Source organism: Somniosus microcephalus, chromosome 9, assembly GCF_052327205.1.
Source record: "Somniosus microcephalus isolate GS21.2 chromosome 9, FLI_Smic_1.0, whole genome shotgun sequence".
Classification (NCBI taxonomy): domain Eukaryota; kingdom Metazoa; phylum Chordata; class Chondrichthyes; order Squaliformes; family Somniosidae; genus Somniosus; species Somniosus microcephalus.
In genome coordinates this window covers 131130911-131144747 of record NC_140995.1, presented here as the reverse complement: position 1 = coordinate 131144747, position 13837 = coordinate 131130911, and the positions used below count along the sequence as shown (strand labels likewise).

Here is a 13837-nt window from a genome sequence, read left to right as displayed (position 1 = left end):
TCAAGGGAAGATCATGTCTGACTAATTTGATTGAATTTTTTGAGGGGGTGACTAGGTGTGTGGATGAGGGTAACGCAGTGGATGTGGTATACGTGGATTTCAGTAAGGCCTTCGATAAAGTCCCGCACAGGAGACTGGTCAAGAAGGTAAGAGCCCATGGAATCCAGGGTGCCTTGGCACATTGGATACAAAACTGGCTTAGTGGCAGAAGGCAGAGGGTGATGGTCGAAGGTTGTTTTTGTGACTGGAAGCCTGTGGCCAGTGGGGTACCACAGGGATCGGTGCTGGGTCCCTTGCTGTTTGTGGTCTACATTAATGACTTGGATATGAATGTAAAAGGTATGATCAGTAAGTTCGCGGATGATACAAAAATTGGTAGGGTGGTAAATAGCGAGGAGGGTAGCCTCAGTCTGCAGGACGATATAGATGGGTTGGTCAGATGGGCGGAACAGTGGCAAATGGAATTTAACCCGGAAAAGTGCGAGGTGATGCACTTTGGGGGGACTAACAAGGCAAGGGAATACACAATGAATGGTAAGACCCTAGGCAAGACGGAGGGTCAGAGGGATCTGGGTGTGCAAGTACACAGATCCCTGAAGGCGGCGGAACAGGTGGATAAGGTGGTAAAAAAGGCATATGGGATACTTGCCTTCATTAGCCGAGGCATAGAATATAAGAGCAAGGAGGTTATGATGGAGCTGTATAAAACACTGGTTAGGCCACAGCTGGAATACTGTGTGCAGTTCTGGTCGCCACACTACAGGAAGGATGTGAACGCTTTGGAGAGGGTGCAGAGGAGATTCACCAGGATGTTACCAGGGCTGGAGCGCTTCAGCTATGAAGAGAGACTGGGCAGATTGGGTTTGTTTTCCTTGGAGCAGAGGAGGCTGAGGGGGGACATGATTGAGGTGTACAAAATTATGAGGGGCATAGATAGGATGGATACTGAGGAGCTTTTTCCCTTAGTAGAAGGGTCAATAACTAGGGGGCATAGATTCAAGGTAAAGGGCGGGAGGTTTAGAGGGGATTTGAGAAAGGACTTTTTCACCCAGAGGGTGGTTGGAGTCTGGAACTCACTGCCTGAAAGGGTTGTGGAGGCAGGAACCCTCGCAACATTTAAGAAGCATTTGGATGAGCACTTGAAATGCCATAGCATACAAGGCTATGGACCAAATGCTGGAATATGGGATTAGATTAGACAGGGCTTGATGGCCGGCGCGGACACGATGGGCCGAAGGGCCTCTATCCGTGCTGTATAACTCTATGACTCTATGACTCTAAAGATGTTGGGAGTCCTGAGACTAGTATTATTGTGATTGCTGAACTCTCATTTGTATTTTTTTATTGATTCTTGTAGTATAAATGTGATTTTTTCTTTACAAATTTCCTGATCAAAACCTGGAAGATCTTTTAATCTTCTTTCTCTTCTAATAGATCGATACACTTAACCAAGAAAAAAGCAATCTTCAAAATGAACTTAGTGAACTTAAAGCTAAATATGAAGCAGCTGAGAAACGATCTGCTGAGAGGAAAGAGCTGGATGACAAGAGACATTCAGAGGAAGCTCTTGTCTTTAAAAAGACCAACCAACAACTGAAGGTAAAGTAGCAAACTCAAAATTTGATATTGCTCAGGAGCCCTTGAAAAACTCTGGGTCAAATTTTAAGGTTTCTTCATTGCATTTCATAGAATCATAGAAATTTACAGCACAGAAGGAGGCCATTTGGCCCATCATGTCCATGCCAGCCGACAAAGAGCTATCTACCCTAATCCTACTTTCCAGCACTTGGTCCGTAGCCTTGTAGGTTATGGCACCTCAAGAGCATATCCAAGTACTTTTTAAATGTGACGAGGGTCTCTGCCTCTACCACCCTTTCAGGCAGTGAGTTCCAGACCCCCACCACTCTCTGGGTGAAAAACTTTCTCCTTAAATCCCCTCTAAACCTCCGACCAATTACTTTAAATCTATGCCCCCAGGGATCTGTGGACGTACACTCCAAGGTCCCTCTGATCTTCTGTACTTCTCAGTGTCCTACCATTTATTGTGTATTCCCTTGCCTTGTTAGCCCTCCCCAAATGCATTACCTCACACTTCTCCAGATTGAATACCATTTGCCACTGTTCTGCCCACTTGACCAGACCATTGATATCTTCCTACAGTCTGCAGCTTTCTTCTTCATTATCAACCGCACAGCCAATTTTTGTATCACCTACAAACTTCTTAATCATACTTCCTACATTCAAGTCCAAATCATTGATATATACCAGAAAAAGCAAAGGACCCAGTACTGAGCCCTGTGGAACCCCACTGGAACAGCCTTCCAGTCACAAAAACACCCTTCGACCATTACCCTTTGTTTCTTGCCTCTGAGCCAATTTTGGATCCAACTTGCCACTTTGCCTTGGATCCCATGTGCTTTTACTTTCGTGACCAGTCTGCCTTGCGGGACCTTCTCAAAAGCCTTGCTAAAATCCATATAGACTACATCAAATGCACTACCCTCATAGACCCTCCTTGTTACGACCGCAAAAAATTCAATCAAGTTAGTCAGACAAGACTTTCCCTTAACAAATCCATGCTGACTGTCCTTGATTAATCCGTGTCTTTCTAAATGAAGATTTACCCTATCCCTCAGAATTTTTACCAATAATTTTCCCACCACCGGAGGTTGTGGAAACCACAGAAACTCTGTAATGTTGTGAAAGCTGCTTGAGTTGTGTAATACTGAAATATCCACTAATAGGTGTTTTATGTCACATGCTGTGCACCCAGCATGAATTTATTTAGAACTAATGTCTGCCCTTTATCAGCAAGTATAAGGATGCTATTCAAATTCTTTTGGTGCAGATCCTCACTGACTCTGCTGATTACTGACATCAGCTAAGGAAGAATTAAGGGTTCCGCTTGCACTGAGATATTCAGGATTGTGTCCAAGGCTTGAATCTTGCATTTCTCCTCAAAAGCATAGGAGGATTTTTAAAACCTACGCAGCTGGGAAAGGTGCCATGTATTTTATTCTGAAGCATCCTTGTCTTTGTTTATAAATCCCTATCTCTGCAATCTCTTCCAGTCCAATATCCCTCCTGAACACTGATTCAAGCCTTCCATGCATTCCCCCCTCCCTTTGCTCCACCACTGGTAGAAGAGTATTCAGCTGCATTGGTCCTACTCTTTGAAGTGCCATCCTAAATTGGTCTTGTTAGATCCGTGTATCTTGATGTTGTGTGTCCTTCAATAATTAGACAAGAGACTGCAGGGAACAATCAACAGGTGTTTACTGGATGAGGGTTACTCTAAAACTAACTGTACAGATCCCTACTCAGGGTTATATACAGGTGTGGTCACTGCCAGTACTACAGTATACAGGAGCTGTAAAAAGTAGTTCTCCCCTTAAAGGTACATACACTACAGGTCCACCTCTCTTTCTTCCTTTAAAAACCTTTTCAAAACCCATTCCTTTGACCAAGCTTTTGATCACCGTGAAATCTCTATCTTGCTGGCTTGGCATTCGGTTTCCCTACCCCTACTTGTGAAGCACCATGGGATATTATTTTGTAAAAGCCACTATATAAATGTTGAAGGTACTTTAATTTGTTCATTGGAAACTCACCTCCCAATGTTCAAGTCTATCTATTATATATTAAAAATGCATATGTGTATATGCATTCTTCCTGTGTATGATGCAATGTCAGACTTTTGCTATCACACAATGTTGATTGGCTCAAAGTAAAACAGCAGCAAATCAAGAATGTGTTGGAATACTCTTCACTTGCCTGGATGGGTGCAACTGCAACAAGACTCAAGAAGCTCGACAATATCCATGACAAACAGCCCACTTGATTGGCACCCCATCCACCACCTTAAATATCCATTCCCTCCACCACAGCGCATCGTGGCTGTAGTGTGTATTATCTACAAGATGCACTTCAGCAATTCCCCAAGGCTTCTTCGGCAGCACTTCCCAACCCGTAATCTCCAACGCCAAGAAGGACAAGGGCAGCAGGTGCATGAGAACACCATCACCTCCAAGGCCCACATCATCCAGTTTAGGACACATATCCTTCTTCATCGCTGGGTTAAAATCCTGGAACTCCCTATCTAACCGTAGCGGTTCAAGAAGAAGGCGCACCACCACATTCTCAAGGGCAATGAGGGAAGGGCAATAAATGCTGGCCCTGCTAGCAACGCCTATATCCTGAGAATTAATTTTAAAAAATGAGAACTGATGATTTAGGCAATATATCAATGAGACTGCACGAAGGAAAATAATTGATCAGTCAGGAGAGCCTACCAATAAAAAGAGGTGAGCCAATGAAATCGTTCAAGCACTTTCGGAAAAAATTTTGAATGCCATTTTTTTCCTCAGTAACTGAAATTCCTAATGCCCAAAATAAGATTTGTAATATATTAAAAAAAATAAGTGACAGATAATCTGTTTGCAAGATGGGAACACATTCATCACTTTCCCTATTGAAGGGGGGCTTTGTGCTAGCAGCTAAGCTTAATGGCGCATGTGAAAAATCTGACTAACAGCTCACATTGAAAGGAATGTGCCCACTTAAAGGTAAATGTCTGAACAGATACTAAGGGCTGGATTTTCTCTGCGGTGTTGGGAGGTGGCGGGATAGCTGGTTTCCGGGTTCCGGTCCTCCTCCTGCTCCCGGCTGCAGCCGCTCTGTCAAAGGGATTTTCCCTTGACTGGCCTTGTTAAGCCCGCTCTGCGGGCTTCCCGGCCAATTAACAGGAAGCGGGTCTGATGATGTCATTTGATGACGTGTCATCAGCCGGTTTCCAAAGGGACCACAGCCACATTGAGTTTGACAGTTGTTCTGTCAGTGTTTGACAGCATTGAGGTGCTGCAAACACTGACAAGCACTGCAAAAAATTGGATGGTTGCACCAAGGCTCTCCAGTGACTCCCTCCATAAGGTCCTCTTCCCTTCCAAGGGCAGAAGAGACCTCCCCAGGACACCAGCGCAGCCTGGTTGCACATTGCACAGGAGGGCAAAAGCAGGGATGTCGTCAGGGGTCCCTGGCTGCAGTGGCACCAACCTTTCAATGATCTCAGTGGATCACAAAATGTTACTGCAAAGTCACACTCAAACTCACTCTGCTGTGCCACTCAACACATCCCCATCACTCTGCCTTCCATACCCTTCTCCTGCACATCCTTACTCACACCAACTTACCTAGCACCTGCATCCATCCCTCTTTATCTACATTATCACTTCCCTATCTCACTAGCCACCCCTCACACTCACACCCAACCTACTGCAAGCATACCAACTAACAACACACAAGGGTAGGCACTTGAGAGGTTTAGCCAATGTCCTTGTGAAGTTTCTGGTAATGTGTTGTCATACAGTGACATCTATATTTTCAACACTGCCCCTTATTGGACAGATATGTGCGCACCTTGAGAATTGTCTTACTGAGTTCCAGTGAATGTTGAGACATAACTTCACCCCACCCCCTGCTACAGTGATGAGTGTGCATGGAATGGCTTGGACTTTCAAGGGATGTTTTACGGTGCTGGTGCAGGATGGTGTCAACCTGGCGCATCATGTGGCAGCCAGGGTTTACAGTGTCAAGTGAAGTAAATCTGGCCATGGTGATGCCATCACTGGCCTCCCGGGCAACAATGTTATCAGGGGCTGATGCCCTGTGTCCTGTGCAGCATCAGGTGATGGCGGAGAAGGTTGGTGTTGTTATTGGTGCTGCTGGTGTGCCTGGTGGTGTTGGTGTTGGGGCTGAGCGTGGAAGGAATCAGAGGAGCAAGGTGAGATAGTTTCTAGGGCACCAATGTTGCTGCAATATATGTCAGCTGCAGGTGAGATGACAGAAGCGATCTGTCAATGGTAAGAGAGGTTGTTCCAATGAGGTGGCACTGGACATGCAGTTGGTTCTAAACACCTGCAAGCTAAAGAAATCTTTATATGTCTTACAAATGCAGTAACCAACAGTTTCTGTGCTCTGAACTGACCATCTGCAACATGGTATCCTTTACACCACTTCTGCAGCTGTCAGCTTATCAGAGACATCAGAGCAGACTCAACTCACACCAGGGTGAGCTGGCGTGTTTCCCGAGCAGTGGGTAACCCGTGAGGGTGCAGATAAATTTGGAAGGAAGCCTCAAAATACCATTAAATTGGCTGTTAACAAGCCATTTAATGATCTCAGTTGTCTCTCCCGCCGCTTGGTGTCGGGTCAGTTCTCTGCTGACAGACCCGGCACCTGGGAGACTCGCGTGGAGGCGGGTTGACAGCGGCAGTTTAAAACCAGCGGCAGCAGCAGCGAGGCCCGACCAGAACATCGGACCTGTGTGGAAGCAGCGGCAGTTTAAATCCGGCGGCAGCAGCAGCGAGGCCCGACCAGAACATCGGACCTGTGTGGGAGCAGCGACCGGCGGCAGTTTAAAACCGGCAGCAGCAGCAGCGAGGCCCGACCAGAACATCGGACCTGTGTGGGAGCAGCGACCGGCGGCAGTTTAAAACCGGCGGCAGTGAATGAGGCCCGACCAATTCAACATTGGGGGAGAGAGGTAAAAAGTAATCAAAGTGTGACGTCACCAGGAAGCAGGTAAGTGATTGGTTGGTGAGTATTTCTCTCTTTTTAAAACTTTAACTCTGGTTTATTGTTACTAAGGTCTCCCTGGTGCAGCGGGGACTGTTGGTAAACCAGTTAACTGTAGTGTAATTAGTGGGATTGATTGATTTAATTTAAATTCAATTAATTAAAGGGTAAGTCATGGCAGGAGAGCCCGGCCCTGTTGTATGCTCCTCCTGCAGTATGTGGGAACTCGGACACTTCCTGTGTCCCTGACAACTACATGTGCAGGAAGTGCATCCAGCAGCAACTACTGACAGGCTGCATTGCGGCACTGGAGCTGCGATTGGATGCATACTGGAGCGTTCACGATGCTCAGGGCATCACAATAATGGAGTTGGACACACCACAGGTAGAGGTTGGACAGGAAGAAAGGGAACGGGTGACCAACAGGCAGAGTACTAGGTGCAGGCAGGTAGTGCAGGGGTCCCCTGTGGCCATCCCCCTCTCCAACAGATACACCACTTTGAGTACTGTTGGGGGGGGATGGCTTATCAGAGGAAGGCAGCAGCAGCCAACTTCCTGGCACCAGGGGTGGCTCTGCTGCACAGAATGGGAGGAAAAAGAGGGGTAGAGCTATAGTAATAGGGGATTCAATTGTAAGGGGAATAGATAGGCCTTTCTGCGGCCGCAAACGAGACTCCAGGATGGTGTGTTGCCTCCCTGGTGCAAGGGTCAAGGATGTCTCCGAGCGGCTGCAGAACATCTTGGAAGGGGAGGGTGAACAGCCAGTTGTCGTGGTGCATATAGGCACCAACGATATAGGTAAAAAGCGGGATGAGATCCTAAAAGCGGAATATAGGGAGTTAGGAGATAAATTAAAAAACAGGACCTCAAAGGTAGTAATCTCAGGATTGCTACCAGTGCCACGTGCTAGTCAGAGTAGAAATAGAAGGATACTTCAGCTGAATACGTGGCTGGAGGAATGGTGCCAGGGGTAGGGATTCAAGTTCCTGGGACATTGGAACCGGTCCTGGGGGAGGTGGGACCACGTCAAACCGGACGGTTTGCACCTGGGCAGGGCTGGAACCGATGTCCTAGGGGGAGTGTTTGCTAGTGCTGTGGGGGAGGGTTTAAACTAAAATGGCAGGGGGTTGGGAACCTGAGCAGGGAGACAGAGGAAAGGGAAACAAGGATAAAAGCAAAAGATAGGAAGGAGAAAAACAAAAGTGGCAGTCAGAGAAATCAACGGTTTAAATCAAACATGGCCACGGTAAATAATAATTCTAATAGGTCTAAGAGCGTAAAATTAACAAGCCTGAAGGCTTTGTGTCTTAATGCGAGGAGCATTTGTAATAAGGTGGATGAATTGGCTGCGCAAATAGAGGTAAACGAATATGATTTGGTTGGGATTACGGAAACGTGGCTCAGGGATGGCCAAGACTGGGAACTCAACATTCAGGGGTATTCGATATTCAGGAAAGGTAGGCAAAAAGGAAAGGGAGGTGGGGTAGCATTACTGGTTAAAGAAGGGATTAACACAATGGTAATGAAGGATATTAGCTCTGATGATGTGGAATCTGTATGGGTAGAATTGAGGAATACTAAGGGGAAAAAAACATTAGTGGGAGTGGTATATAGACCTCCAAACAGTAAGGCGGAGGTTGGGGATGGCATTAAAAGGGAAATTAAAGAAGCGTGCAATAAGGGCACAGCAGTCATCATGGGTGACTTTAATCTACATATAGATTGGGCCAACCAAATTAGTAACAATACTGTGGAGGAGGAATTCCTGGAGTGTTTACGGGATGGTTTCCTGGACCAATATGTCGAGGAACCAACCAGAGATCAGGCCATCTTAGGCTGGGTATTATGTAACGAGAAAGGATTAATTAGCAATCTTGTTGTACGAGGCCCCTTGGGTCGGAGCGATCATAATATGATCGAATTCTTCATTAAGATGGAGAATGAAGTAGTTGAATCAGAGACTAGGGTCCTCAATTTAAATAAAGGAAACTACGATGGTCTGAGGAGCGAGTTGGGTAGGATTGATTCGGGAATGGCACTCAAAGGGTTGACAGTGGATAGGCAATGGCAAACATTCAAAGACCGAATGGATGAGCTACAGAATTTGTTCATCCCAGTTTGGCATAAAAATAAAACAAAAAAGGTGACTCAGCCGTGGCTAACAAGGGAAATTAGGGATAGCATAAGATCCAAAGAGAGGACATATAAATTGGCCAGAAAAAGCAATAATCCTGAGGATTGGGAGCAGTTTAGGATTCAACAAAGGAGGACAAAGGGATTAATTAAGAAAGGGAAAATAGAATATGAGAGTAAGCTTTCAGGGAACATAAAAACTGACTGTAAAAGCTTTTATAGATATGTGAAGAGAAAAAAAAAAATAATAACAGAAAATGCTGGAAATACTCAGCAGGCCAGGCAGCATCCATGGAGAGAGAAACTGAGTTAACGTTTCAGGTCTGGGACCCTTCATCAGAACTGGAAAAAGCTGGAGATGTAACAGATATTAAGCAGGTGCAGAGACAGGGGGGGGGGGGGTTAGGAGGGGAGGAAGAAATAGAAAGAACATCCTGTACTTTTGTAAGAGGCTGGAAAGATAAAATGTTGCAAATGGGAATGGCAAAAATCATACGACATGAAAAATGGGGGCAGGGATAATTATCTGAAATTGTTGAACTCACCGTTGAGTCCGGCAGACTGCAAAGTGCCCAATCGAAAGATGAGGTGCTGTTCCTCGAGCTTACGTTGAGTTTCATTGGAACAATGCAATAGCCCGAGGACAGAGGGATCCGAGTTGGAGTGAAGCGGTGAATTAAAGTGACAGGCAACCGGAAGCTCAGGGTCACCCGTACGGACTGAACGGAGGTGTTCCGCAAAGCGGTCGCCCAATCTGCATTTGGTCTCCCCAATGTAGAGGAGACCGCATCGTGAGCAGCGAGAAAAAGATTGGTGAAGTCAAGCGTAGGTCCCTTGCAGTCAGAATCAGGGGAATTTATAATGGGGAGCAAAGAAATGGCAGACCAACTAAATACATATTTTGGTTCTGTCTTCACAAACGAGGACACAAATAACCTCCCAGAGATGCCGAATAACATAGGGTCTGATGAAAGGGTGGAACTGAAAGAAATCAGTATTTGTAGGGAAATGATGTTAGGAAAATTGATGGGACTGAAGGCCGATAAATCCCCAGGGCCTGATAATCTACATCCCAGGGTACTTAAGGAAGTGGCCCTAGATATAGTAGATGCATTGCTGGTCATCTTCCAGAACTCGATAGACTCTGGAACAGTACCGATGGATTGGAGGGTGGCTAATGTTACCCCACTATTCAAAAAAGGTGGTAGAAAAAAAGCGGGGAATTATAGATCGGTAAGCCTGACATCGGTAGTGGGGAAAATGCTAGAGTCCATTATAAAAGATGTAATAGCAGAGCACTTGGAAAGCAGTGACAGGATCGGACAAAGTCAACATGGATTTACAAAAGGTAAATCATGCTTGACTAATCTACTGGAATTTTTTGAGGATATAACTGGTAAAATAGATAAGGGAGAACCAGTGGATGTGGTGTATTTGGACTTTCAGAAGGCTTTCGATAAGGTCTCACATAAGAGATTAGCGTGCAAAATTAAGGCACATGGGATTGGGGGCAAGGTATTGACCTGGATAGAGAACTGGTTGGCGGACAGAAAGCAAAGAGTTGGAATAAATGGGTCGTTTTCCGAGTGGCAGGCAGTGACTAGTGGGGTAGCGCAAGGATCGGCCCTAGGATCCCAGCTGTTCATAATATATATTAATGATCTGGACGAGGGAATTGGATGTAATATCTCCAAATTTGCAGACGACACAAAGCTGGGTGGGAGGGTATGCTGTGAGGAGGATGTCGTGAAACTCCAGTACAATTTGGACAGGTTGGGTGATTGGGCAGAAACATGGCAAATGCACTATAATGTGGATAAATGTGAGGTTATCCACTTTGGTGGCAAAAACAGGAAGGCAGATTATTATTTGAATGGCAATAGATTGGGAGAAGGGGAAGTGCAAAGAGACCTGGGTGTTCTTGTGCACCAATCGCTGAAGGTAAGCATGCAGGTGCAGCAGGCGGTTAAGAAGGCAAATGGTATGTTGGCCTTCGTAGCAAGAGGGTTCGAGTACAGGAACAAGGATGTCTTGCTACAGTTGTACAGGGCCTTGGTGAGACCGCACCTTGAGTATTGTGTGCAGTTTTGGTCGCCTTACCTGAGGAAGGACGTTCTTGCCATGGAGGGAGTGCAGCGAAGATTCACCAGGCTGATACCTTGGATGGCAGGAATGACGTATGAGGAGAGATTGTGTCGATTGGACTTATACTCACTGGAGTTTAGAAGATTGAGAGGGGATCTCATCGAAACCTATAAAATTCTGTCAGGCCTGGACAGACTAGATGCAGGAAGGATGTTTCTGATGGCCGGGGAGTCCAGAACCAGGGGTCATAGTCTAAGGATAAGGGGTAAGCCATTTAGGACTGAAATGAGGAGGAATTTCTTCACCCAGAGTGTGGTGAACCTGTGGAATTTTCTGCCACAGAGGGCGGTGGAGGCCAGTTCATTAAATATATTCAAGAAAGAGTTGGATATATTTCTTAAGGCTAAAGGGATCAAGGAATATGGGGAGAAGGCAGGGACAGGGTACTGAATTTGGATGATCAGCCATGATCTCATTGAATGGCAGAGCAGGCTCGAGGGGCCGAATGGCCTACTCCTGCTCCTATCTTCTATGTTTCTATGTTTCCTACTCGCTGTCAATCTTTGCTATTTTGACAGCGGAGCCGCCTCCAAACCTGCCCTCTGAGCACCGGCAAAATCCAGCCCTAAATATTGTTTCAGCATTTATAAAGGTTCAAAATGAATTGGAAATATTGGTCTGCCTTTGCTAAGACTGTGAAGAGAGAAGGAAAGAAGTGCTAGGCAAAAATGATGTGAATGAAAGCCAATAATTCTATTGGCTAGATTAGTAAAAAAAAAAGTTATGTAAATAACTATAAACTTCCTTTTCCTCAAAGATCTTGCTGACTTCGGTTTCATAGCGTTCAAAATGCTCTTTGTGTTTTTGTAGCACGCTCTTTTTATGTGGGCACTTTGTACATGACCTGTGGAAAATTCAAAAATCGGATCACTGGTTGTTGTGTTGTAGTGAATGCTACCATAAGGGTAGCCCTGGTCTCCAGCAGCCATTTGTCAAGTATCTCTGTGCTTTCAAATAAATCAGGCACAAATTTAAGGCATCATGGATGTTTCTATAAAAATGGGCATTTCCTTCTATTATATTTCTGTGGTCAGTCTCTTTCAGTTCATGTAAGCCATGGAGTTAATGGTCACATGGGTGCCATTTATGATACCCTAACCTCTTTGGTACCCTGAAATCCTGTAAAAGATCTGTCTGCTGTGAAGCTGATGCCTCATTTCTACAGGGAAAGTGATGAAGAGGTTCCCCCTTTAAAATGTGGCCTCTGTCACTTGGTTTAATGGACTATAAACAGCTGACTGACTGATTTGGCATATGTCACCTGCAGTGGCTTAGAAGAATCTAGTTGCATAAAAGTTTGATGCAGCGATGGCCTTCACAGGATTGTGCCTACTGTTGAAGTTGTCTGTAGATCACCCTTGAAGAGGTGGCATAGCTCAGTGACAGCCTCTCTTGTGAAACCGAGATGCCCATGACAGGATTAATCTGACATGCCCAGTTAGGTCTATCTGGATTTGTAAAAGCAGATACTGGATAAGCACGGGTGTGTTCTTAATGCCTGTAATCGCACCTGCCTTTCTTGACTCATTATGAATTCATCTAAATAGTTACAAACTTGTTCAAAAAAGAGAAGGATAAACCTGGCAATTACAGGTCAGGTAGTTTAACGTCGGTGGTGGGGAAGCTTTTAGAAACAATAATACGGGAGAAAATTAACAGCCACTTGGACAAGTTTGGACTAATAAAGGAGAGCCAGCACGGATTTGTTAAGAGCAAATCGTGTTTCACTAACTTGGCTAAGTTTTTTGATGAGGTAACAGAGAGTGTGGATGAGGGCAGTGTAGTTGATGTTGTGTATATTGACTTTCAAAAGGTGTTTGATAAAGTACCACATAATAGCCTTGTTAGCAAAATTGAAGCCCATGGGATAAAGGGGCAGCAGCAGCATGGATACAAAATTGGCTAAGGGATAGAAAACAGAAGGCTACAAATTCAGGGGCTTAACGGCACCCGTTATCAGCAAAAAATGGCAAAAAGAGGGCGGCTGCCACTCTTTCAGCAGCTGGTGGCAGGTCCCGCGATGTCCTCTATTTTCGTAGGCTTGGTACTGCTGCCGTTAAGAGGTATTGCCCTGCAAAGAAGAATGGCGAAGTGGTGATGTCAGTTGGCGTGCAGCGCCAGCTTAACGTCACCATGGCGAACTTCGACCCTTGCGCTGAGTTCAGCGCTGGATCCTAAGCACCCCAGGTAAACCTAGCGTGCAAACAGACTCACAGAGCTCTTAAAGGGACACACACATCTTTCAGGTAAGTTTGCATTTAAGCTTTTGGACTTTTTGTTTGATTTTACTGAAGTAGTGGTTTGCTGCAATAGATGTTAAAAGTTTTTTAAGTGTGTAGGGAGTGCAGCTGGACACTTGCACGGCCTCGATGGTAAAGTAAGGCCTCTGAGAAGGCAGAAAATGCTGCAAATACTCAGCAGGTCAGGCAACATCTGTGGAGACAGAAACAGAGTTCACGTCTCAGGTAAAGATGCTGCCTGACCTGCTGAGTATTTCCAGCATTTTATGCTGTCCTTTCAGATTTACAGCATCCACTCGCAGAGGAAAGAGGAAGACACAGAAGAGGAGGAAACCGAAGAGCAGGAAACATATGATGGAGGAAGCGGAAGGAAGGATGCAACTCAGACAGCCCCTTTCTGGCTGGGATATCCGGGATGGAATCATTCGCCTGCGGTCTCAGTGACCACAACCCCAATTCCCCTTTCAACATTAGCCCCACACCTTACCTTCCCTCTGTTACTGACCATCACAGCATCCCCTTAGTCACAATGCTGAAATAAAAGCCACCACAAAGCAAACTTTCCAATCCAACTTTATCCATCTATCCATCCAATATCTAATCAAGAAATCAACTAATCACCCTTGTGCATTCTCTTAGTGACTGTCTTGTGTGTGCCTTTGCCTATCCTACTGATGTCATGCAGTGCTACCCCTGTGGCTGCAACATGGCTGGTAAAGGCAGCTGACTTTCAGTGGGGGACACTG

At 45.6% G+C, this 13837-nt stretch overlaps 1 protein-coding gene across 1 annotated transcript in view; it reads left to right on the top strand.

Moving 5' to 3' along the window:
* LOC147112690 (33 kDa inner dynein arm light chain, axonemal-like) overlaps window positions 1-13837 on the top strand; it is an 89255-nt gene that overhangs the window by 60902 nt on the left and 14516 nt on the right. The window contains exon 5 of the mRNA XM_085996230.1: window positions 1435-1599. Coding sequence (XP_085852356.1) covers window positions 1435-1599 — 165 coding nt within the window. The remainder of the gene's footprint in view (window positions 1-1434; window positions 1600-13837) is intronic.